The 27,749-nt window shown below is 39.1% G+C and overlaps 1 protein-coding gene, 1 long non-coding RNA gene and 1 other non-coding gene across 3 annotated transcripts; 1 reads left to right on the top strand and 2 right to left on the bottom strand.

Annotated features, from left to right (window-relative positions):
- Positions 1-1,787: 1,787 nt before the first annotated feature.
- ost4 (oligosaccharyltransferase complex subunit 4 (non-catalytic)) lies at positions 1,788-2,817 on the bottom strand. The gene is made up of 2 exons (XM_073042853.1): positions 2,674-2,817; positions 1,788-2,369 (listed from the first exon to the last, which is right to left on the bottom strand). The coding sequence occupies exon 1, from the start codon at positions 2,814-2,816 to the stop codon at positions 2,703-2,705; it is 114 nt and encodes a 37-aa protein (XP_072898954.1). The 5' UTR covers position 2,817; the 3' UTR covers positions 1,788-2,369; positions 2,674-2,702.
- A 7,404-nt stretch (positions 2,818-10,221) lies between these two features.
- On the top strand, positions 10,222-10,292 carry trnag-gcc (transfer RNA glycine (anticodon GCC)). The gene has a single exon. It is a non-coding gene; the product is annotated as a tRNA-Gly (tRNA).
- A 9,524-nt stretch (positions 10,293-19,816) lies between these two features.
- LOC140725926 (uncharacterized) lies at positions 19,817-27,198 on the bottom strand. Its single transcript, XR_012098525.1, has 4 exons — positions 27,055-27,198; positions 23,953-24,079; positions 22,987-23,056; positions 19,817-19,831 (listed from the first exon to the last, which is right to left on the bottom strand). It is a non-coding gene; the product is annotated as an uncharacterized lncRNA (long non-coding RNA).
- Positions 27,199-27,749: the final 551 nt, after the last annotated feature.

The raw sequence follows: 27,749 nt of genomic DNA, 5'->3' as shown, positions 1-27,749 counted from the left end.
AAGATGCGTGCTTACTCCACTGCTCTCTTCTCTACACCCACGTCTGTGTGGCTAGGCAGAGTTCAAATGCCATTTATAAATTTGCCAATGATACTATAGTTGGCAGAATTTCAGATCGTGACAAGTGATGTACAGGACTGATAGATCAGCTGGTTGAGGGCAATACAAAGGTGGCATATAGGAGGGAGATTGAAGATCTGGCTGAATGGTGTCATAACAGCAACCTCTTACTTAATGTCAGCAAGACTAAGGAGCTGATTATAGACTTCAGAAGGAAACCAGAGGTCTATGAACCTGTCTTCATCGGAGGATCAGAGGTGGGGAGTGTTAGCATCTCAAAATTCCTAGGTGTTACTTCAGAGGACTGTCCTGGGCCCAGCACATAAGTGCAGTTATGAAGAAAGTATGGCAGCACCTCTACTTTCTTAGGAGTTTGCATTGATTCCACAACATCTTAAACTTTGACATACTTCTTTAGATGTGTAGTGAAGAATATATTGACTGGATGCATCACAGCCTTGTATGGAAACACCAAAGCTGTTGAAAATAGAAAATCTGACAAAAAGCAATGGATATGGCCTAGTCTATCACAGGGCCAACCATTGAGCACATCTACATGAAAACGCTGTCATAGGAAAGTAACATCCATCCTCAGGGACCCCCACCACACAGGACACATTCTCTCCTCGCTGCTGCCATTAAGATGATACAGGAGCCACAGGACTCACACCACCTAGTTCCGGAACAGTTACTACCTCTCAACCATCAGGCTCTTGAATCAAAGGGGTTAACTTCACTTGCCCCATTATTGAAATGGTCCCACAACTAATGGAATCTTCATCTCAGGTTCTCAATATTTATTGTTTGTTTATTTATTATAAATTCTTCATTTTTTATTTGCAGTTAGTTGTCTGGTTGAACACCCTAGTTGGGCGGTCTTTCATTGATTCTGTTATGGTTATCATTTCTATAGATTTATTGAATATCCCTGCAAGAAAATGAATCTCACCATTGTATATGGTAACCTGTATGTACTTTGATAATAAATTTACTTTGAACTATTACCACTAGGAAGCATACTAGGCAGTTATATGCATATAAGAATGCTATAAAATGCAAGCAGATTGTTAATCTGCAAAGAAAATAATATTTAGTCAATCTAATTTTAAAAAATCATATCCAAAAGTGGTGTCAAAATAACAACCTTGCATTCAAAGTCATTCCTACCAAGGAGATGATTGTGGACTTCAGGAAGTGCAAGTAAAGGGAACACACACCAGTCCTTGAGGGATTAGTAGTGGAAAGGGTGAGCAGTTTCAAGATCCTGGGTGTCAACATCTCTGAGGATCTATCCTGAGCTCAACGTATTGATACAATTAACACAGGCAGCACGGCAGCAGCTATACTTCATTATTAGTTTGAAGAAACTTGTCACCTTGAACATTGTCCATTCACTCATTGTTTCAGAAACAGTTTCTTCCCCTCTGCAATCAGGTTTCCGGATGGACAATGAACCCATACACATTACTTCACTATTTTCCCCTTTTTTGCTCTGTTTATACTACTTGCTTATTTCTATATTTTTTATTGCAATTTAGATTTTTTAAACTGTATTGCACTGCAGTGCTGCCACAAAACAGCACATTTCATGACATATGCCAGTGATATTAAACCTGATTCTGAGGATCTTAGATACTTGGAATCTTCTATTCTGGCAAGCTGTGAAGGTAGAATCATGGAAACATGTTGAAGACCTTGCATGAAAATAGAGCTAGACCAACAGATCGTTCCTATTTCTTCTGTTCTTTTGATTTTATTAAATCCACTGTGCCAAACACTGGTTTCAGATTTTAATGCTGCATTTCTGGAAGAGAACTAGATAAATATCATGTTTTTCTCCAGCTCAAATTGCTTTCAATGATTTCTACCTTACTCCAATTTAGGGTTGAAATAAAAATGTATCTACATTTGAGACAATTTATTCTAATCTTGCAATAAGCAATTTACTAATTAACTTAGTTACTGCAGCAACAGGTTACACTACCAATTGATCTACAACTGGTATTTTTGAAGCTTAATTTGTTAACATTTCACCAAAGGTGGAGTAGCAACTATTCATCCTTCCCCAATCAATACAGTTTTCACTCTGATTTTAATTTGTATATCATTTTAAGGGAATCACAAAGATGTGTGGTTCACAATTTCAGCTATATAAATATTATTGACAAGGCACATTTTCCCTCCCAGTACAAAGTATACATTTTATTTTGAAAGCAGTATTGGTGAAATCCAGTGTGGACCTTGCTTCATCTTGTTCCTTTGCTAGCTTGCATCTTTCAAGTAATTTGTTTTTGGTCCTAATCTTCACACTATAAAACAAAAAGAACAAAGTTATTGTTATTCATAAGTTTAGGCTGTAAATTGTTGCTGCTCGTGTTGTTCTACTGAACATTGTGGATGCAGTGCTGACATCAGAATGTGTGGCAAGACTTGTGGGCTGCACTCAGCGCATCCTTAAACGTACTGTTAACCAAACAACAGTTCACTACGTTTCCATGTACACATAATAAATAAATCTGAGCCACAACCATTTCGAGATAAAGCTGTTTCACAAACAGGCATGACTATATTTCACAAATATTGAGTCAGTGATTATTTTTCATAAAACATTACCTGTTAAATGTTAAGATTGTGATTTTACATCACTCCAGTTTCTTGGGATTGTTTACAGCAACATAATGGTACAGGACAACTAGGAGGAATAAAGACACTCCTAGCATGTTGGCGAAAATTGCCAGCTGCACGTCTGTGATCATCCTAAAAGAAAAATTTTAAAAAATTAAAGAAAAATTTTAAAAAATTGGAAAAAAATACGAAGAACACAGCTGTTGTGCAAAGTAAACTATTGTGAAATTAATGAACCAGTGCAATTCTGGAACCCATCAATAGATAATTCCAGATTCCAATCACAAAATATTTATCCAGCAGTAATGTGAAGTGAAGTGTGTTGTCATTTAACTACAGGTAGTCCCCGAGTTTATGAACGTCCAACTTACGGACAATTCGTACTTACGAACCGAGGAAGGAGAATGCCGTCCGCCATTTTAAGTCAGATTGCGACGCGGTCCGCCATTTTAAGTTGTTGCCGTTGACACTGTTGTATTTGGCTTAAATTTTTCTTAGTAAGATTCAACCTGACCCCGCACCCGCCACCCCCGTTCCGGTCAGCTGGTGGCGCAGTGAGATCAGCGCCAGGCTGGAGAACGGAGGTTTCCAAGTTCGATCCAGTGACAGACCGCTCCCGTGCCAGGTTGATGTCGAGCTCGCAACTTGTAAAAAAAACACTGCCACCTCCAGTTTAAATTCCCACGCGGAATATTGTGGAGGATCAAATACCCAAACCCAGCACAGCCCCCACTTGTCCCATTTAACCTGTGCAGTTTAGCACCTGAGGAATTCAGTGCTGTGGTCCTTAGGACCCAGCAGACCTCAGGAGTCGGCACAGGTCAGGACACACCGCCCGCAGTGTTTCTGTTCCATTGACGGGAAGCGATCGCGATTGAAAATAAAGTGGAAATAATAAAGAGGAAAAGAAAGAGTTGAAATGTCATTGGTCATTAGAAAAGCGTTAGGCTACAGTTGGTCAACGATCGGAACAATTTTAAAGGATAAAGTTAGAATAATGGAGCACGTGAAAGGCCCTGCCCTGATGAAAGCTACAATTATTACTAAGCAACGCAGTGGTTTAATTATTGGAATACATATGTTTCTTAAGTGTTTTATATGCATAGAAAGGTAAAATATATACTATATACTAAGACAAATGTTTGACTAACTGACACTAAATAATACCGGATGTACTTGTTCCAACTTACGTACAAATCTGACTTAAAGACGGACTCAAGAACGGAACTCGTACGTAACCCGGGGACTGCCTGTACATACATGCTATAAAATCATATACTGTATATAGAAATGAAACGTTTCACCAAACCAGCGCATAAAGCACAGTAGTACACCTAATACACGATAACTTCTAAACAGGATAAAATCTACAAACTCTGTGATGCAGCTTGTGTTATTTTACAACATTGAATCACAGTGGATTTAATTTGGCTTCTTCACACTGATCAACACAAAAAGATTTGTGTAAAAATGAAAACAGATCTGTGAAAAGATCTAAATTACAAATATAAAAGACAAAATAATTTATTGCATAAGTATTTACATCAAATCACTGGTGCAGCCAGTTGGTTTTAGAAGGCACATAATTAGTTAAATGGAGATCACCATGTGCAGTCTCAATTTCAATTGATATGTAGTAAAATTATACCAGTATCTGGAAGGAACAACTGCTGGTGAGTCAGTATCTTGGCAAAAATTACACCATGAACACAAAAGAATACTCCAAGCAACTCCATGATACTGAAGTCAGGAGATAGATAAAAGAAAATTTCCAAGACATTGAATATCCCTTGGAGTAAAGTCAATCATCAAGAAATGGATAGAATATGGCACAGCTGGAGAGCAGGCCTTCCTCAAAAACGGAGTGACCGTGCAAGAAGGGAGGCCACCAGAGACCTACGACAACTCTGGAGGAGTTACCAGCTTCAGTGCTAAGATGGGAGAGACTGCACATACAACTGTTGCCAGGTGCTTCACTAGTCGCAGCTTTATGGGAGCGTGGCAAAGAGAAAGCCACTGTTGAGGGAAAAAATTCACATGAAATCTTGGATAGAGTTTGCCAGAAGGCATGTGGGAGAGTCTGAAGTCAGCTGGAAGGAGGTTCTACGGTCTGATGAAACCAAAATTGAGTTTTTTGGTCATCAGACTAAATGCTATGTTTGGCATAAGCCTAAAACTGCACTTCAACAAAACATGCCATCCCTGCTGTGAAACTTAGTGGTGGCTGGCTAAAGCCAAAGCTACACAGGAATGGCTTAAAAACAAAGTCAATATTCTGGAATGGCCAAGTCAGAGTCCAGACCTCAATCCAATTGAGAATTTGTGGCTGGACTTGAAAAGGGCTGTTCACTCACAATTCCCATGCAATCTGACGGAGTTTGAGCAGTTTTGCAAATGTTATGATCCAACAACAATGAATATATAATTGAGACAAGTTTTTTGATAACAAATAAAACATTTATTAAACACTGCTAAAAAAAAACCCAAAAGTAAACAAACGACTAACTTAACCGGAAGTTGACTGCTCTACCACAGCTCAAACAATTCTTAAAGCGAGAATTGCGAACTCAGTTCTTTAAAGTAGTATTGCAAAAAGTCCAAAATGATTTACACAGTCAGTGAGGAGAGACTTCCCTTGGAGTAATAAAATCCTCTTTCGCGACGTTACTGCTGATCCCAGCTGAAGTATGCTTTGCCGAGGGACTTACGATTGAAGAAAATAGAACGGTTTAAAGGCACTGACCTTTCCTTAGCGAAACTCTGCGTCCAACTCTTTCTGCTTTCAGAAATGCAGGAGTTATCATGGACACAGGTTACTAACTCCTTGTACGAAGATTTAATAAGGTCAAACCTGCTTTACAGCCGACACCACCAACTTTCCTCGATTCTCCCAGCTTCCCGAACTTCGATAAATCTTCACTCTCCGACTGGACTGAACTGGCAGTATTGTAGCAAAACTGCCAGTAAACCTTTGAGGCTTAGGGCTGAAAGTAAAACTCCACTTTAAAACAAAACTGCGTCATAACATTGAATACGCAGAACGGAGTCACTAGCGAATTCAACCATGAACTGCCCCGCATCACAGGGAGGAGGAAAATTTGCAATGTCCAGACATGCAAAGCTGATAGAGACTTACCTACACAGTCTCAAGGCTGTAATTACTGCCAAAGGTGCATCTACTAAATTATATCTAAGAAGGGGGTGAGTAATTATGCATTTAATTACTTTGTGTTTAATAATTGTAATAAATTTAAACCAATTTGTAGAAATTTTGTTTTCACTTTGGCATGAAAGAGTTTTCTGTTGATCAGTGTCAAAAAAAGCTAAATTTGAACCATGATTCAATGTTGTAAAACATTAAAACATCCAAAAGGGGATGAATACTTTTTACAAGAACTGTTGCTAAAGATTTGGCTTCCACTGCCCTTGGTGCCAGAGGATTCCAAATTCATTACACTCCAGGAGAGCATGGAGCCACCACTCCTCGCTGAACATCGACGGCTTCTCGGTAGAGATCGCTAAGAGCACCAAATTTCTTGGTGTTCACCTGGCGGAGAATCTCACCTGGTCCCTCAACACCAGCTCCATACCAAAGAAAGCCCAGCAGCGTCTCTACTTTCTGCAAAGGCTGAGGAAAGTCCATCTCCCACCCTCTATCCTCATCACATTCTACAGGGGTTGTATTGAGAGCATCCTGAGCAGCTGCATCACTGCCTGGTTCAGAAATTACACCATCTTGGATCTCAAGACCCTGCAGCGGATAGTGAGGTCAGCTGAGATGATCATCAGGATCTTTCTTCCCGCCATCATGGACATTTACACTACATGCTGCATCCGCAAACGAAACAGCATTATGAAGGACCCCACGCACCCCTCATACAAACTATGTAACAGTTTCTTCCCCCAAGCTATCAGACTCCTCAATACCCAGAGCCTGGACTGATACCTTACTGCCCTATTGTCCTGTTTATTATTTATTGTAATGCCTGCACTGTTTTGTGCACTTTATGCAGTCCTGGGTAGGTCTGTAGTCTAGAGTAGTGTTTTTTCTGTGTTGTTTTTTATGTAGTTCAGTCTAGATTTTGTACTGTTTTATGTAACACCATGGTCCTGAAAAACATCTTGTTTTTACTGTGTACTGCAGTTATGGTCGAAATGACAATAAAAAAAGTGACTTGACGTGATCTTGCACAACAATTCCCATACAGAAGCATGATGACTAGAAACGATTGCAATATGGAATTTCTTTCCAAACATTAAATAATTAATTTCCAGTCATAACTATAGTTGTTATGTACACATTCATAGTGACTACCCTACAAAAACAAAGAATTACTAATATTTAGGATTCAAGTCATAGAAAACTACACCACAGAAACAGGCCCTTTGGCCCATCTAATCCATGCGGATCAATTTAAACTGTCTAGATCTCATCAACCTGAACCAGAACCACAGCCCTCCATATCCCTACCATATCCATGTACTCATCTAAACTCCATCAGTGTCCATGTTCACATTTGATTATCATTCAACTATACACGAATACAGCCTAATGAAACAGCATTCCTCCAGGGCCAAGGTATAAAACTTAGTACCAACAATCATACACAGCACATGTAGCACATAAGATAGTACACAGCCACAAAAAATATATAGCCCAAGTCCCTGCATCCATGGGTGCAGCTAAAGAGACAGTGGCGCTTAACAGCAAATCCTTGGCTTCCATCGTCAGAAATATCTCTATTTTTCCCTTTCAGGGTTCTTTTGAAGACCCTGACCTGGAATTACGCACTGACTTTGGTTCACTGCGGGAATGGGACCCGCTCTCGGGGTCTCACAACTGGCAGCTATTCGATATACCAAGGACACAGCCTAAAAGATTAGCTCGCCCTCAGAGTTCCAGGATCTGGCGGCTTTGGAGGCGGGCAGACTCGTGGTCCGTGTCTCTGCAGGGATTCGGTCATGGAAGATCGAAAGCAGCAAGCTGGCTTTGTGCCCAGAGACCCGAGTTCTTTGGGCACAGAGCTCAGAAAAAGTGACTTATAACATCATAAATCAGCGAGTTGTTTGTTATGTCTCCCCTCTCGCTGTGAAAAACACACCTCCTTTTCCCTTATTAGGGAAAGAGAGAGCCTGTGACATGTCAAATTACCAGGTAAATAAGTAGTCTCTGGGCTACTGCGTCTGGGTCTTTACTGATGCTTTGCTGCACGCTTGAGTACTCTGTGGGGGCGGCCATGCTTTTTTGCTGGTGGGATAGCTGCTTTGCTGCTGCTTACGCGTGGGGGGGAGCCGGGGGCTTTGGGGTTCTAAAATTTAACTGTCATTCGTTCTTTGGGGCACTCCTCTTTTCATGGATGGTTGCGAAGAAAAAGCATCTCAGGATGTGTATTGTATATGTATTTCTGATATTAAATATACCTTTGAAACCATGAACGTTGTTGGCAAGAGCAAGCCTGCAGCAGTTTGTAGATGAACACAATCCTACTTGCCTTTCACCAAGCAAACCCGGGAGACCAGCATCAACGCCAGCACAGAAACTGTGTCACACTGCCTCTGGGCACGGACTTCAATACCTCTCTCCTGGGCAGCTGCAAACAGACAACACTGTGGCATGGAGCCTAGTCCACATTACAACTGAGACCACACAGCTCCCCTGCCATCGGTCTCCCCAGTGAACCAGACATCCAGCATTCCACATTACCAATGTCCAAGAAGGTCTTGGGATCACAAGAAAAAAGTTCAAGATATTCACTTGCTGTTTAGACTGCACACGGCCTTCGTGTACCGAATCCAACGTCTTTCTGTAGCAGGCAGCAATACAGTCTGCACCAAGTCCAGCTCCTCTGCCGATGAGGAGCTCGCTGATGGAGTAGATTTGCATTACTTGAACTTCTTAATGTTAATTGTAAAATAGTTTTAAAAAACAGTAACACTTTTGGTGGCCCCGTAAAGGCTGCTGGATCCATGCACCCGCCATCTTACCGAAGTTCCGGAAGTCAACAAAGCAAAACCTCTGAATGATTAAATACAGTAAACCAGTTAAGAAGGGCTATAAATAAAGGTTTAACCAGTGATAAGGCTGAACGGTACTAAAAGAAGAATAGTATTAATGCTTCTAGTTCACATGCAAAGTTAAAATTTGCAGGAATTCATATACCTTGTGGCTCAGTTAAAAATATTAGTGAACACAGATCATTAATTTTCCCAAAGTTCAATCATTTGATTTAATAAATGTCAAGATGTAATCTACTAACCCATCTTTACAATCCACATATTACCCTCAGTCTTGCAAAATTCAATCAACCCAGACTCCAGTTTTAAGAAAGGTGGGGGGGAGGAGGATGAGGATGGCATTTCCTTTTATTATTCCTCTCTATTGTGAATTCCTTCACCATAAGAATACTCTTATCTAATTTATCAGATTGTATTATTTTGCATGCATACACATTTTTTGAAGTCCAGAGAATATCAACCAAGTTCAAAGAATGTATCTTCATAAATCGACTGTGGTATAATTGTGATGAATCCAAGTCAAATGCTTCTTTCCTGTGATATGCCCAAAGCTCAAAACACTGCTTAAAATTAGGCATAAAAATCACTGAAGTAACACTCTCTAACGCAAGAGATTTAGCGGATGCTGGTAATCCGGAGGAACACACAGAACTTCTGGAGCAACTCAACAGGTCAGGCAGCCTCTATAGAGAGGAGTTAACGGTTGAAGCTTCAGGCCCAGACCTTTCATTAGAACGACACTAAGTTTGAGTAGGATATAAGAAATGCAGCCTGCATGATTACTTCTTAGTACTTCAGTATTCCGAGTACGTGTAAAAAAACTGCTAGACAACCAAAATATTCAAATACATAATTACAAATTTAACACCTTAAAATCAAGAACTTGACCAGTATGTTCAAAGATCGCACAATTATACTTTCCAGGAAAAAGGACCAAGGAAATGACGATGAATGAATTCCTATTAACAACATTTAATCCATTAGCAAATCCTTCCCTCCCCTTACGTCAACGCACATCAAACGACCCAGCTTCATGTAAGTGGCCTAGTTGAATTTACCCGGCTATGCCGCGAAAATACACTTTGAAGTAATTTATTTACTGCTACGCGCACAGACCACACAATCCTGTCGAGACCCAAGAAACAGATTTACCTCTTGGAGGGGGTTTTAACCTACACGCCACTTGGTCACCTAATTTCGAGCCACGTCTCCTCCGCGCAAAGCTCCGTGGACACGTCACACGTCGCACACTGGAGCATGCGCGGTAAGCGCTGCGCCGGCGTCCCCGTCACGTGTTGGCAGGGCGGGCAAAGGCGCCGCCTGTCGCTCGTCGCGTCGCGAATGGGAGTTTGGGGTGGGGTGACTTCATTACCACTGAATAGAGAAGGAGAGACAAGTGTTTTCCGTGTGATTAAAAAAACTTTCCATGGAACCTCCGGGGCTACAAAAAACTATGATATTTTGTCAATTAATTTGGTGGCTTATCCAATATAAGTCCAGAAGCAAAGTTTTCAAACAGATGCATTGGTGGTTCAGTGGTAGAATTCTCGCCTGCCACGCGGGAGGCCCGGGTTCGATTCCCGGCCAATGCAACACTACCCTTTTTAAACAAAGGTAAACTGACAGGACAATTCTTAATAAACCCAAATTTTTATTTAAACATATGGCAAGTGGCCGTGCAGGTACTTATAATAAAAGGGTGGGGTCTCTGCACCGTCTCATTCCATGAGTTCCAGAGTCACCTACCGTGGCCGAGAAATGGAATTAGAAGCATGACAAATCAACTTGACTGATTATAGGTCATTTGGAGTATTTAAGGAGGAGGTCGGTATTCGTTTTTTTTCGAAAGATCAAGGAAGTCAGTATCAAGGAGAATCGGCAGAGAGGTGGAGTTGAGAGTTGACCAGCTATGTTCATGTTTCATAAAACCACAAGTTAGGCACAAATTAAGCCATTCAGCCCATCAAGCCTGTCCTGTTGTTCAATCATGACTGATTTATATTCCCTCTCATCATTTTCCTAGTTGTGGGAATATTTTATAACATCTTTCAGCATATACATTGTAACTTCAGGTATTTGCATTTCTTTAATTGTGCCTGTGTGTTCGGGTTTTTTTTTATTATAATAATGTTTTCTTTGTCTAATGCATTTCATATACCTATTTAGTCTGGCTTTGTATGCACCAAGCTTTTGGACCTTGTATTTCTTTAGCTTTTCTCTTAACTTTCTTGCTCAGGTTATCCATTTTATAGTCCATTAGGTGGGCTATTTCTGCTCTTAAAATTTAAATTTTGATTTTTAATCTCTTCCATCACTTTGGTGTTCTCATTACTTTACTCAGTTTTGTCTTTCTATTAATGAGTGCCTCTATTTTGGAGCCATTGCATTGTGCTACCATTAATATTGTTCTGTGTGTTACTGTGTGTAGTTCTTAAAGTGTTTCAAGTTTTCCTAAATGTTATGATAATATAATATTGTTTTAGAGTATTAACAATTTTTGCAAATTATAATTTCTTTTTTCTCTTTCTTTATGCACTTGCACAGTCTATTGATTTTTTTTTGTACATTGGTTGTTGTCCATCCAGTGGGGTGTGGTCTTTCAATGATTCTGCTATGTTTCTTTGATTACTATGATTGCCTGCAAGAAAATGAATCTCAGGGTTGTATATGGTGACATTTATGTACTTTGAAAATAAATTTATTTCGAGCTTTGAACTACCAACTAAAACCGAAAGTTAACCTTGAGGGAATCTTGAACTAGGACTCCCAAGTCCCTTAGCACCTTCATTTTTTGAATTCTCTCCCATTTAGTCTATGCTTTTATTCCTTCTACCAATGTGCCTGACTGTATACCTACCTGCATTGTATTCCATCTGCTACTTTGCCCATTCTCCCAATCTGTCCAAGTCATTCTGCAGACTCCCTGCTTCCTCAACACTACCTGGCTCTCCACCTTTCTTTGTATCATTTGTAAGCTTGATATTGACAGGCCAGGTGGCCTTTGCCTGCTCCTGTTTTTTGTTTTCTTGTGTTGACCTTGGCTGAACCCATCTGTCAGTGGCAGATGTATCTGTCCGTAACAGTCTTTGTGGAAATCAAAGTCCGCACAAAGTCTCTACAGAGTAACATAACATAGAATAGACTCAGAATTGATCTGGCAGGTCAAAACTGGCTATTCAGGTTTGCCTCATGGCCTAGCCTATCTTTACTACTAACCCAAAGGATCAGCCCTCATTCAGTGAGGAGTGAGGAAAGGCACACAGAGAGCAGATATATCCTGTGAAACTGTAACTCGGTAACTAAAACACAAAAGAGATTCTGTAGATGCTGGAAATCTGGAGTAACACACAAAAAGCTGGAGGAACTCAGCAGGTTAGACAGCATCTATGGAAAAGAGTAAACAATAGGTTCCGATGGTACATTTAATGTCAGAGAAAGGTATACAATTAATGTTTCAGGTTGAAAACATTCTTCGGGACTGGAAGAGGAGGAAGAAGAAGACAGAATAAGCAGGTGGGGGGAAAAGAAGGAGACAAGCTAGAAGGTGATAGGTGAGGTGCAATGCACACAAAATTCTGGAGGAACTCAGCAGGTTAGGTGACATTTATGAAAATGAATAAGCAGTTTATATTTCAAGGTGCAGACTCTTTCAGGATATTGCTGATGTTCTGGAAAATAAATCCTCATCCTGGCATCAGATGCTGCAGGTGCCCTTGGATTTGGAGAAAGTGGGAGGAGCCAAAAGAGCTTATTGAGTATGAGGATCAGCTTGTCATACTGAGGAGGGTGATGGCGGAGGGGAACTGGTTAGGTCTGTTGTCAAGACAGGAGCAGAGAGCTTTCAGGCCTTTTTGATGGGAGATAGAAGTGTATAGGGACATGGGCATCCATGGTGAAAATAAGGTGATCCAGGTCAGGGAATTGAAAGGTGTTGAAGAGACCTTGAGCACGTAAAGTGTCGAGGATGTACTGTAGATGGGAGGGGACTGAACCAAGGGGGATAAAATGGAGTAGAGGTATGTGGACAAAAGTTCAGTGGGGCAGGAACAGACAGAAACAATGGGCCTACCCGGACATTTGGGTTTGTGGAACTTGGTTGTTGTTCTTTCTCTATGGGGTGGCATTTTTGCCTTTTCCGTAGTATTTGACTTTTTTTTTTTACGAGGCCGAGTTGCTGGCTCGATGCTTAATGTGGATCTTGGTTAAGAGGTAGAAATGAGCATTGTGGGGTAAGGGAACTATGAGCTTGGCAGCAGTGGATGGGAGTTCTCCAGAGTTGATGAGGTTGGTGATGGTGCCGCAGCCTGATGGTCCTCAGCAATGTAGAGGTCCATCTGCTTCTCACTTCATTGGCCCCCCCCACAGACCACCAGTCTTCACATATCACCTCCTAACTTGTACTTACCCCTCATCTGCCTTCTTCCTCCTTCTTTTCCAATCCTGATGAAGGGTCTCAGCCCAAAGCATCAACTGCTTACTCCTTTCCATAGATGCTGCCTGATATGCTGACTTCCTCCAGTATGTTAATTAGTCAGGATAGCATGTTTGCTAAAGAGCATGCAATAGATGAACCAAGTCATCACCCAACCAACAGATCAGACAAGAACTCTGCAGTCCTATACTTTCAGCCATGAATGTTGGTGGACAATTAACAGCTAATGGGGGGGAAAACCCGTCAACCAACAGAGTCCAGCGGCTGAGTGGTAGAGGAAGAGCTGAAGCATCCGTAAGAATCAGGTTTATTATCACTGTCATATCTTATGGAATTTGTTATTTTGTGGCAACATCTAGTACAAGACATAAGTTACAATAAATAAAAAATAAAATAATAAATGGTGCAGAAGAGGAATAGTGAGTTATGTTTATCTGTTCATGGACTGTTCAGAAATCTATTGGCAGAGGGGAAAAGCTGTTTCTAAAATGTTGTATGTGTGTTTTCAGGTTTCTACGCCTCCTCCCTGGTGGTAGTGATGAAAAGAGGTTATGTCTGGGATGTTGAGGGTTCTTAGTGATGGATGCCACCGTCTGGGACCACCACCTTTCGAAGATGTTCTTGAAGGTAAGGACGCCATAATGGAGTTGGCAGAGCCTACAGCCCTCTGCAGCCTTTTTCAATTATACACATTGGAGTCTCCAAGCGTGGTGGTGATGCGACCAGTCAGAATGTTTTCCACAGTACATCAGAAATTTGCTAGATCATGGCTTCTTCCCAACATTGCAGAAGCCTGTCTACAGTTAATCAAGATTACACCATAAGGTAAAGAAAGTCTGAGCACTGGATACAGAAGATTCTGTGGGACGAGACAACATCCTGTTATGAATGTGAAGCAACTCTGAGGGGCCGAAGGGTACAAAGTTGCCCCCTCCTTTTTGAGAATCGCAAGATCGCTATTAATTTGGGTCTGGGACCCAGGAAATGAGAGAGAGAGACACTCAGAATACACAAGGTTTGGAATGTGTCCTGACCTCAGCGGAACGGAACCACTGATAACGGCCATTGTCTCTTGGAGACTGAATTATGTATTGAGTACTGTACTATTCATTGAAACCCCTCAGGGGACAACCAGAGTGGTCTGGTTGAGGGATTGCATCATCCCAACCTGATTGACATCTGAGACCCCGTGAGTAAGGATAAAAGAGGGGTCTGGGGAACAACCCCTTTAGACGCACCAGGAGAAACGCTAGAAATCCCATGATAGCGTTTTATAGCGAACGCCAGTGAGAGCTCGTGTGCATCCTCCCTTGCCGGGGTGGCGGGCTCATCACGGAAGAACGGTTTAGCTAAAGGAGAGGCCACAAGTGAACGGCCACGACAACGAGACTCCTGACGGATTGAAATCATAAAGGAAAGCCGGCAAGTTTTTCTCCAAATCTCTCTCTCTCTCCAACAATTGCAACACAGCGGTCCCCAACGGCTGCAGCCTGCATGAACTGAGTGAACTTTATATTTCCATCGGACAATACATTATCCCCTAGACAACGATAGAGCTTATTTCTTATTGATTATTATTATACCCGCACTTTTAGATTTAGTATTGACGACGTATATTATCTGTATATTTGCATTGCTATTATTTTTGTGTATTTTTACTAATAAATACTGTTAAAAATAGTACCATCAGACTTCAACGGACGTCTCTATCTTTGCTGGTAAGTGACCCAGTTACGGGGTTCGTAACAATCCCAACTACAGTAAGTGAAGAATCGCACTCCAAACAGACACCAAACCAATCTGTTCCATTAACGGTTTTCAGTTGACCATGTGGAAAATTGTCCAAATATGTTTTGTTCACCAATTCAAGACAAATCCAAGCCAGCAAATTACCGTTAAATTAGCAAAGAGACTGAAGGGGACTTTAACAATAACTTCAGATGACATATATTCTCCAATAGTCTGCTCTCTGATGTCCAGTTTGAGTTTTACAATGATGCTTGATCACAAACATGGAACAAAGATTTACATTCTAGAGGGTTGTGAGCATGACCTCCCTTTGACATCGTGACAGCTATTGGCCAAATGTGATGTCAAGGAACTCAGTTAAAAATTAAGTCAATGAAGATTAAAAATTAAGGATCCAATTGTTGGACTCATCACTTCCAAAGAGGAAGACAGATGTGACTGTTGTAATTTAATTTTCCCAGCCCCTAGGCATCAGAGCATTGAGCACAGGATTTGAGATATTATGTTGAAGCTTTATAAGATTTTGATGAGGCCTCATTTGGAGTATTGTGTGCAGATATGAATAAGCTTGAAAGAGTGCAGAGAAAATTTACAAGGATGTTACTAGGGCTTGAGGAACTGAGTTACGGGGAAAGACTGAATAGATTCATTCACTTCATTAGATTCATAGACTTCATTCACTGGTGCACAGGAGAATGAGGGGAGATCTTATAAAGATGTACAAAATTATGAGGGGGTACAGATAAGGTGGATTGCGCAGGCTTTTTCCCATCAGGTCGAGTAAGACTAGATTTATAGGTCATAGGTTTATGGTGAAAGATGAAATATTTAAGGGGAATCTGAGGGGAAACTTCTTCACTCAGAGGATGGTGCAAGTGTGGAATGAGCTGTCAGTGGAAGTAGTAGATGCAAGATCAATTGTGACAGTTTAGAGAAGTTTGGATACATAGATGAGAGAGTCTTCTCCGCTATTCATTAATGGCTGATTTATTATCCCTCTCAATCCCTTTCTCCTTCCTTCTCATTGAAGCCCTTAATATTGAACTTACCAACCTTCACCTTATATATTCCCAATAGTTTTTCCTCCACAGCCATCTGTGGCAATGAATTTCACAGATTTATACCCTTTTGCTAAAGAAATTCTTCCTCATCTGTTCTAATGGGATGTGCCTGTGTTCCGAGGCGGTGTCCTCTAGTTCTAGACTCTCTTACTATAGGAAACAACCTCTCCACATCCACCCTATCTAGGCCTTTCAATATTTGATTAAGAATGTGTTTCAAAGGGTTAAAGTGGAAAATATCATGAAATAGATTGTGGTTTCAATGACTATCAGCATAGGGAAATTATAAAAGGAGTGTTCTGCAAGCAAAAAGAATTCTGTTAGGACTTGGCATCTTCCAACAAGTGTGATGAAAGAGAGAGAGAAGGAAAATGCATTAACTCATCTAAAGGTTAAGGAGAATTGATAAAGTCCAATGAGTTTACCAACGATGGCCAATATAACAAACAAGTTGTTCTCTTTTAACTATTACCTAGACATCATAACATGTTGGATCTATATTAAATAAAGCACAATCATTGTCATCAAAGAATATTTCAAATTAAGGGCAATGAAACCGATCAATCTCAAAAACATCAGAACAGATGCAGGGGTGCAACACCAGACAACAGATCAGTTCAGTTCAGGAATAGTTCGGAGAGATGAAGAAATGATGGGATATGGATTGTTAGATCTCTTTTTGCTAGCTGGTTTCAAGGCGTATTATTTGACTGGGCTGAAAATATTTCATTTTCAGATGTCTGTCTTGAATGTAGCAAAATGAGTGGCTGAAAATCTCTTTCATTCCACAGCATTGACTCCCTTCCCTTGATTGTAATCACAGGCATAAAATGAAACAGTTATAAAGTAATTAAAATGCTGTGAAGGAAAGGCATACAGAGTAATTATAATTAAAGCAGACTTAGCATATCAATGAGGAATCATATTGGGAATATAATTAAAGCATATCAATAGAATCGAAAAATGAGCAACAAGAGATTGTTATCCTTGAGTAATGAGCTGCTATATCATTTGTGTTCAGTTTGATGTTGTTCCACAATGTATCTGACGGCAATCTTTATACTAGTAAATAATTAGGATGGAATCCAAAGATCCAGATACCTCTTTCATGAAAAGCTGTTAATGAGATACAGAAATAATGAGAATTAGCCATGAATCACTTCCACATCACACATTTAACAGGCCTGATGATAATATTACACGGTACTACAGGGATCTCACTTTACCAGATTATGCTGGGATGCCTTATATTATATCCCACGGTACTTTTTTATGCTAACAACTAGCTCTCTCATTATTAGTAATAGGAGATGCATGGTTCTAAAAGATATACTGACTGCCAGTGAGACTTGATATTGGAATGGTTTTCAGTTAAGGTAAGTGAAATAATGCAAGTGCTTCTGATAATATTTTGTAAGCCTCCAAAGAAGTTTACTATTTCTGCAGCTAATGTTTCACATTTTCCTTCAAACTTCCATATTCTAATAGAGTTTTCAGAACAAATACTTATTAGATTTAACTGTCTGCTCTGCAAATATACACTTTCACCAAAGTGACGAAAGGAAATTATCAACTGGCAAATGAAGGGTACAATGCGATCCATTTTATTTTATTTTCCATTATGAGGAAGAGCTTGTTGGGACCAAAGCATTGGAATCTGTTGATGGGGATGGATATTGGAGAAGTGCTGAACATAAGTTGGAAGGGATTCTCACTGGAGAAAAAAGATAGATAGAAGAAAATACCATGGGGCAAAAGCAGGCTAAATCAATAAGTCTGTTAAGATATCCTGCCTATGTATCTTGGGTATGATTAGTGGACATTACGCCTGGAGGAAACAACATAGAAGATAATGATTTGACATTTAATGGCAGGTTTATAATCTCTTGGGAGGTTCAGAGACGTACCTGAGGGCTGACATTCAGTTTCTGTGAGACAGATGTTTGCCAGTAATGTTAGCCTTCATCCCTAGCAAGTTCAGTGGGGGGTGGGGAGCTAGGTTAGAGTGAGAAGAACCATAAGAAAAACTGAGCTAGTCAATCTGGTGTTGGAATTAGTAGTGAATAAGCCTAGAGAGGGTAATAGGGTCTAGTTGGATTGAAATTTTGAAATGAGAGAAGGGGTCAGCAGATAGGTGAGAACCTCTGGTCAAAAAAAGTGGGCATGGAAATGTGGGTGATGGATGAAAAAGAGGCAAATGTCATCTCAGGTTCAGAATTCATTTTGGGTAGCCGAGGACCAATCAGTGGATAGTGAAAGCATGGTAAGGGATGAAAATGGAAGGGTCAGAGGAAACTGATGGAAAGAATGCTCTGGAAGGATATTTTCAGAATTCAGGAGCTATTGAAATTTGAAACCTTCTGAAATAAGAACAAGTTTTTGTTGCAACTCCAAATGGAGCAAAGAAAGAAGCAAAACTACAGGTTATTTTTGAGATGTTGCAGAGAAAGCCACGGAGCATGCATGTGTGTGGAAGAAAATTTAAAGCATTATTACCGATTAGGGAGCCATTTCTGCCACAACAGCAGTACCGTCTGGTCTTGGTAAATTGCCAAATAACTGACCGTATCTAGCTATAAGTAACTGACTCCCGTGCTTGCTTGTTCTTTAAGAAGGATGTGGGAACTTGTTTCTCTCTGAACTCATTGTTCCGTAATCTGCCCTAACACAGCAGGCAGAGTAACTTCTAAACTGATTGATGCTTTAGGTTATCGCCCGGAACATGTGAAACTTCTCTATTTGTGTGCGAAAGTGCTTTTCGTCACGTATATTTTGACTATAAATATGAGTGTAATCCATTGTTGAGCAGAGCTGCGGAGCTCTGGGCTCTACACGATATCATGTAATGAAAACCTTTAGTCTGAAACAATTCTGTAAGTCGGTCAGGAAAAACTTAATGTTTCTGAAACAGAGACATTATGAAAGTGGATTGAAATCTATGAAAATACTGGCGTGGAAACTGAAAAAAAATAGCAGAAAATACAATTCATAGAATTAGGGACCCAAGAACGAAAATGATTAAAAAAAAATAAGCTAAGTGAAATCCAAGAAACTTTTGAAGTGTTTTACAAAACGCTATATTCCAAAGTTCCAGGGGGAAGCATAACCCAAATTGACACCTTCTTGAATTCTCTTGAGTTACCCACTTTAAGCGAAGAACAAAATAGAAGGATGACTGCTGACATAACTGAAGTTGAATTAAAAGCTGCAATTAGTAGGCTTAAGTTAAGCAAGTCACCAGGATCAGATGGGTATATGGCAGAGTGGTGCAAAGAATTTAAAAATGAGTTAATTCCTGTTTTACTCCCCACACTGAATTGGGCTCTAAAAAAGGCACAAATGCCAGCCAGTTGGAAGGAAGCAATAATCTCAGCTATACCGAAAGAAGGCAAGGATAAAATGGAATGTGGGTCATTTAGACCAATATCCGTTCTTAGTGTAGATTATAGGTTATTTACCTCCATCATGGCCAAACGATTAGATGAGTTTCTACCCATACTGATACGTAATGATCAGACAGGTTTTATACGACAACGCCAGACTCAAGACAATATACGAAGGACACTTCACATTATGGATCATATACAAAAAAATAAAATCGAAGCAATAGTGATAAGCATGGATGCTGAAAAAGCATTTGATTTGGTTAATTGGAATTTTCTTTACAGAGTTTTACATAGATTTGGTTTCCAAGACACAATTATTAAAACTATACAGATACTATATGACAATCCTACTGCTAGGATTAATATCAATGGATATTTATAAAATAGTCTTACCCTAGAAAGAGGCACGAGACCGGGTTGTGCATGGTCACCACTACTCTTCGCGTTATATCTGGAACCATTAGCTCGATACATCAGACAAAATGAAGATATCAGGGGAATTACTATTAAAGGGACAGAGCATAAATTGGCTTGTTATGCGGATGACATTTTGATCTATCTAGGGCAACCAACATACTCTTTACCTAAATTGATGCAATCCTTTGAACAATATGGTCAATTGTCAGGATACAAGATCAACATAGATAAAACCCAATTACTTTCATATTACTATAGCCCACCAAGAGAAATTGAAAGTTGATACCCCTGGGCATGGCATACCGAGTCTTTCAAATATTTGGGCATCATTATGCCAAAAGATTTGGCAAAATTATCAGAATTTAATTATCAGCCTTTATATTAAAAAAATTAAGGAAGATGTGGCAAGATGATTCCTTTTTTCAGTCTCAGTTCAAGGATTGAGTCTATTAAAATGAATATACTGCCCAGACTGTTATATCTCTTTCAGACCCTACCAATAGAGATTAATCAAAATCAATTCAATGAATGGAACAAGATGCTATCAAGGTATATTTGGCAGGGTAAAAGGCCTGGAGTTCGTCTCAAAACTTTGCAATTAGCAAAGGAAAAGGGGGGATGGGGCTTGCCTTCTCTTAGAGATTATTATTTTGCAGCACAGTTGAGAGCTGTGATATGTTGGTGCAACCCATTACATGACGCTCAATGGAAAAACATTGAGGAGCGGGTACTTCCCATCCCCATACAAGCAATTTTGGCTGATAACAACCTGCAAAGGTACATAAATACTATTGATAACTTATCAGAATCAGAATCAGACTTTAATCGCCAAGTACCTATGCACATACAAGGAATTTACTTCCAGCAGATGTTGTCTCTCTGCTCATAACAATAATAATGATAAATATAAATGAAAATATAAATTGTACGTACAGGTAGTGCAATCCAAGTAATAGTTAGCTGACAGTTAACCGGCAGTTAACTGTTCAGCAAAGTGACCGTAGTAGGGAAAAAACTTCTCCAGTGCCTATTAGTCTTAGTCTGGAGGGATCTGAAGCGCCTACCAGACGGAAGCAGATCAAACAGTCCGTGCGCAGAATGGGAGGAGACCTTATGGGTGAAATTGATTCTTAAAATATGGATAACTACTATAAAAGAATATAATCTAGAGGGAGATATTGCAATTCTTAAATGGTGTGCATATGACTCAGATTGTACACCAAATAAATTGGATGCTAGATTTAAGGACTGGACAGCTAAAGGAATAACAGTTCTTTGCAACATAATGAAAGAAGGAACACTGTTCAGTTTTGAAATGTTTAAAGAGAAACACTTATTAGAAAAACAAGATTTTTATCGGTATTTACAGATGCGACAATATGTTAATAAGACACTTAAAAATGTAACCAAGGCAAATACATGCTTGATAGAGCTCTTTAGAAAAGCATATAATTCAGATAATGGTAGTAGAATCATTTCAAGCATGTATAAGGGGTTGTCAAATCTTAAAACACATTTGACTTCATACATTAAAACAAAATGGGAGAAGGAAGGAGGGATAATTATATCTGAGGAAGAATGGACAACAATATGGAGTTATCAATGGAAGTGTACCAATTCACAGAAATGGAGGGAGTTTGGATGGAAAAACTTGATAAGATATTTAATTACACCCTCTCAGAAATCCAATTATGATAGTAACCTCCCTGTTTGCTGGAGAAATTGTGGAAATCAAAATGCAAATCATTATATTTTTTGGGACTGCCCTGTTAATCAAAAACTATTGGAGGGGGATACACAATGCCCCACAAGACATCTTTAAATGTGAAATACCCTTGGAGAGTAAGACCATATATTTTGGATATATACCTCAAGAATGGTTGAAAAGAGATAAATATTTAATGAATATACTGTTGGTGGCTAGTAAAATGACTCTAACTAGGAAATGGTTATCACAGGAGAGCCCAACTTTAAATACATGATGGAAATTACAATAGACATTTACAAAATGGAGAAGATAACAGCATCTGTTAATCATAAGCTGGAACAATTTGATTCATACTGGGAAAAATGGTTTAACTACATAATGCCTCATAGGCCTGATTTTATTCTCACAAATCAATGAATCTGTTGTAAAAAAAAATCACTCCCTACTTCTACATAGTTCTTTCCTTTTGCTTGTTTTTTCTTTCCACTCTTTTCTATAAGTGTATACCCCAGATAAATACTTTGTGGAGATTTTGCGATATATATGATTATATGATATATATGTACAATGTCTGAAATACATCTTATGGAAATGTTTGATGAACTTCAATAAAAAAAATAAATTACAAAAAAAAATCAGGAGTAAGGATGAGATGCTGAAGGCACTGGTGAGGCCTCACCTTGAGTACTGTGAACAGTTTTGGGACCCTCATCTTAGAAAAGATGTGCTGGCATTGGAAAGGGTCCAGAGGGGGTTCACAAGGATGATTCCAGAAATGAAAGGGTTATTATACAAGGAACTTTTGATGGCTCTGTACTCTGGGCCTGTACTCACTGGAATTCAGAAGGATGACAGGGGATCTCATTGAAACCTTTTGAAAGGCCTAGAGAGAGTCGATGTGGAAAGGATGTTTCCCATGGTGGGAGAGTCTAGGACAAGAGGGCACAGCCTTGGGATAGAGGGGCACCCTTTCAGAACAGAGATGCAGAAAAATTTCTTTAGCCAAAGGCTGCTGAATTTGTGGAATTTGTTGCCACATGCAGCTGTGGAGGTCAGGTAGTTGGATGTATTTAAGGTAGAGATTGATAGGTTCTTGATTGGACATGCCATCAAAGGTTATAGGGAGAAGGCTGGGAACTGGGGTTGATGAGGAGATTAAAAAAAAGGATCAACCATGATTGAATGGTGGAGCAGACTCGATGGGCCAGATGGTCTTATTCTGCTCCTATGTCTTATGGTGTCCCAACCTGGATTTCACTTGGCCACAAGGAGAAAGTACAAACTCCACAAAATAGCACTGGAGGTGAGGAATAAATGCAGAATGCAGCAGCAACTCTACTAATTACCCCACTGCGCTGCCCTAGCTACTCACTCGTTTCTGAGTAATCTGGGATACCTTGAGCTGGCCTAGTTATACCATGCATGCCATATATTGAAATAGAAACACCAGATACCAGGTGTAGGGTGTATTCTGAAATGCATTCTAAATATATACAGTATTGTAAAAAAAAAAGACAAAAATAAATATCATACAAATCAGAAATCTTGTAGATGAACTTGGTCTGATAGACCTGACATATTCTCTGGGCTCCTCATAGGAACGCTGTAATAGAAGAACAGTTAGCAGTCATTTTAGGAGTGCTGGAGATTGGCAGCTAAATGCCCTGCCACCATTCTGCACAGATCATTGCTGATGCGGCTAGGGTAATGTTGCTAATTAAAGGAAACAGTCAATAACTAAAATAATCACCTACGTAGCAATAACAATAGGAAGGGAGGGCATTTCGCGTATCTATTGCACCAGTTAATTTGCAAACCTTACCATGATCAGATCAAGTTGAACATTAATCAGTTTTGGATGACATAAGTTGCTCCAGGAAAGGATATACAGCAAGCTTTTATGTCAGCATGTGAGTTAATTATCTCTATAACTAGAAATGTTTCCCAGAAATTTAGATAAAATAGTCGGCAAGAAATAAATCGGAATCACATTCTGTTAGTGCCTTTGGGGATAGATAAAACTTCCACGTGTGGGTTTGATGGTGTCTATTCTTTTCCATGAGCCCAGTATTTCTTATAGTCACTACACAGCCTGTGAACTGCTCATGGGCTGCTCCTTGCCCAGCAACAACAACTATTCATTATGCGAGGTATCTTCACTACAGATACCACTACATACAGTTTTTAGCTTGATGCAGCAACAGTTATGTGAAAAAGGCACCAACTTTAATAAATGGACCTTAACTAATGCTTCTCTTCTACTGGAACTTAACACTGGAGTTCTTGCATTTACAAATTAATCTTAGCTTTTATAGTTTTCAAGTTTCCGTGTTCATTTTGGAAATAAGAAGATTGTTAGGTGTGGGGATGTGATCTGATTCCGTCCAATACACTAATTCAGTGACCCACAGTAACAAAATTATCTACAACCACTTTCCAGTTAGTAGCAAAAATTAGCATAAAGCAGTGTGATCATCAAATTAAAATGCATTTACTTACATAATTCTTATGTCCCTCACTTGCTGCACCACATGTTCACCAGTAGGCAATTCAGTAACAATTGTTTTGGATGTCACAGTCATGCACTTACATTTTGATTTAACTAGAAGATGGCTTTCAGCAATGGCTATAAAACAGCAGACAGTAACACAATTATTATAAATAAGCAGGTGGTATCTTCTGTATAGCAAATCCGGGTGTTCGCTGAAGTACCGGTATCTGTTAATTGGCTTCCTAGTATAGGTAAATCTATAGTATCAGAAAGTAAAGATAAGATAGCTCTGCTTTCTGTCTGCTTTAAATCTATTGCTGTAAGAGAAAACTAAAGGACAGATGTCCTTTAATGAAAGGATAGTGGTGTGGAATTGGAGGTCAGGATCTGGAAGAGGATTGGAAAGGAAAAGCAAGTGATCTGAAGTTCAGCTGACTATGGACACAATCCTCAAATGCCCAAACCTCATCAGCAGTGCCCAATTAGAAACAAGCTTTCATAGCAAGTGCTGAAATTGTCTAAGCTGTCCCAAATTAATATCCTATCACACAGCGGGCATTACTCTGCAAAATAATATAACTACTTTTATTCTGAAAATATCGATTTCACTTCAGTCATTAGCACATGTGGTGAAAAGCTTGTGGATTATATAATCCACGACCACAGTCATTTAGCACGTTATCTTAATTAGAAATTGTTTTATCTTTACTCTTATCCTCAAACTTGTAACACATTAGAACTTAAGAAATTGAAGCAAAAGTAGGCCTTTTATTCATTTGTGCCCCTGCCAAGCATTAAGATCGTAGCTGAAGTTTCACCTCAATCTCACTTCCTCATCTCTCTCGATTCCCTTGATATCTAGTGATATCTGTCTCGAACATATTTTGTGCCTGAACTTCTACAGATTCCTTAGATAGATAATTCCAAGCATTCAGTGTCCTCTGGGTGAAGAGTTCCTTTCCCATCTCTCCTGAATGGCCTAACATTTTTTGAATGTAACCCTTGATTCTACAAAGTTGTAGATACTCTGGTCAAAGGAAACATAATCCCTGATTCTACCCTGTCAGGCTCATAAGGATTTCACATATTTCAACGAGATATGGAAAATCACTGCACTCTCTAATATGTCCAGTGCAATAGAGTCCTCTAATAAGTCTATCTTAATAGAGCCTCAGTCTGCTAAATCTCTCTTTGTGTAAAAAACCCTCCAAACTGGCATCAGTCTGGTGAACCTTGTAGCATTTTCTGAATGGCAAATGTAGACTGCCTTATGTAAGGGGATATGTACAAAATATTCTAGATTCAGCCTCAGTAAGTCTACATAATTGCATTAAGAGATCTTTAGGTCCTGTGCTCATGTCTTTTTGCAATAAAAGCCATCATATCTAATTGCTTGTTTTACCTGCACATTAACTTTTCAGAATCAGAATCAGGTTTAATATCACTGGCATATGTTGTGAAATTTGTTAATTTAGCAGCAGCAGTATAATGCAATACATGACGAATATAGAAAAAAATAAATTACAGTAAATACATATATACTTATTAAATGTATATTAAATAGTCACATTAAAAATTGCAGTATAAAAACAGAAATAATAAAAAGTGAGGTGATGTTCTTGGGTTCAATGTCCATTTAGATGGCAGAGGGGAAGAGGCTGTTCCTGAATTTTTAATAATTCAAGTAAGAAGACACCCAAGTTCCTCGAAGCAATTAAACCATTCAATCTTCACCAGTTTAAAGATAACACCGGCTTTCTATATTTTTTCTAAGTGGATGAAAATCACATTTTGCCACAATCATGCTTTGTCTATTTTTGTAATCTGTCTCTAACTCCCTGATGCCTCTCTGCACCCTTCTCACAACCAATATTGCCTCTTAGCAATGTAGTGCAAATTTGAGTATTTTACATTACCTCCATAATGTGGTAGATTATCAACAGATGCTGCCCGAGCACTGAACCTGAAAATAACCTATTTATGATTTCTCTATCTATTAACCAGAATACTGCCTTCAATATGTGGGATTTAATTATCTTCTTATTTTACAATACTTTATTAATTAAATTCTGAATTACCAAATACACCACATAAGATAGTTTGTTAAGTTCTTTTTCTCCTTACTCATTCTCAATGACTGCATATTTCCACATGGTTTTCTGAGACTTACTCTGTCACAACAAACACAGAATATTCGTTTAATCTATCTGGGTTTGCTTTGTTATCCAACATAATTTCTCCAGTTTCAGTCTGATGGGGGCCCACAGTAACTTCATTTAATCTTTTACAATCAATATGAACTGTTACAGTTTAAACCTTTTTTGTTGATCCTGGAGTACTCTCATATTTTTATATTTTACAATGGTCTTGCAATGTTCTGTCAGAATCTCTCAACTTTCCATTAACTTTGATACTTAAAAAAATAAAACTTCAATAAAACTATGAGTCATAATTAATCCTTAATCATTTGGTTTATGACTCAATATTAGCCTAGTAGCTTGGATATGGAATTATGATAAATCATTTGGCTTGTTTTAGGACATGTTCTAACACTCAGTATACATAACTGAATAGAGTTAAAGAACCCAACAATCCCACTGAGGTGCCTCTGGTGAAGAGCTAACATTCTCACTCAATAGATGTACACGTGACAGACTGCTATAAGTGATCATCTGTAACTAACTTAAAATGATTAAAAACTAAACATTCTGTGACAGAGACTCATTTAAATGGTTGCTCAAGTATGGTTGGAACAATATAAGTAAAAAATGAAAAACAATGAACATTTGACCAAGGGAATACACAGTATGACACACAGTATCGCTAAATCAATGGTACCACCAAATGTTGAGACAATCCTATCCATGTGAAATGACCATATAAATACAATATCACTGCCTACAAATCTATCCACACCAAACTTAATCAACATCTTCTCTACCAATGTCTCCATGTGCTATCAGTCATTTCTCTCATTATCAGGAAGAAAATTCTCATTCTTCATCAGCTTTCTATGATTTTGTATTTCCTAAGTCTCTATTGATAAACAAAAGAGGAAGTATTTACGTGACACATTGCATAATGAAAAGTGTAATAATTAAACATCACACCTGTTGCAAGAACAGTGAAAAGGAGAATTGCTGCAAAAGGCCTCAGCATTTGCTTGCTCTTCATAGCTGGAGTGTCAGCTTCCTTGATCCTCCTCTTGTGCTCTCGGTGTTCACCTAGACTGATTTGTGAGCTTCAGCAAAACCAAAGACCAACCCATTTTGCCTGTTTTATGATTCGTTTCTTCAAAGAGCTCCAGATCATTTTCGGTTCTATTTTAAGAAGTAGTTTCAATACAGAAACCAGATGCGAGCTCTCTTGCCTTTGAATAGGGAGATTTTAAAAGACAAAAGGGTGCATCTGAAATTAATTCAGACACTTACTTAACCACAATTCTATATCTTACAAAGAGTTTTTTCCTGAGTAGAAAAATGCTAGTGTGGTTCTGTGCAGTGCAAGGAGCAATGGAGACCCACTGGGGGATGAAATATAAAAGTCCAAAGTTCAAACTAAATTTATTATCGAAGTACATATAATGTCACCATATACAACCCTGAGATTCGTTTTCTTGTGAGTATACTCAATAATTCTATAGAATAATAATAACTGTAACAGAATCAATGAAAGATCACACCAACTTGAATGTTCAACCAGTGTGCAAAAGACAACAAACTGTGCAAATACAAAAGGGACAAAATAATAACAACAAATAAATCAGCAATAAATATTGAGAAGATTAGATGAAGAGTCTTTGAAA

The sequence above is a fragment of the Hemitrygon akajei genome, chromosome 4 (assembly GCF_048418815.1).
Source record: "Hemitrygon akajei chromosome 4, sHemAka1.3, whole genome shotgun sequence".
Lineage (NCBI taxonomy): Eukaryota > Metazoa > Chordata > Chondrichthyes > Myliobatiformes > Dasyatidae > Hemitrygon > Hemitrygon akajei.
Note: the sequence above shows the minus strand (reverse complement) of the source record. Positions and strands in the feature narration are given on the sequence as shown.

Coding starts and splice junctions, on each gene's coding strand:
- ost4 (XM_073042853.1), bottom strand. CDS start 2,816: ATGATCACAGACGTGCAGCTGGCAATTTTCGCCAACATGCTAGGAGTG.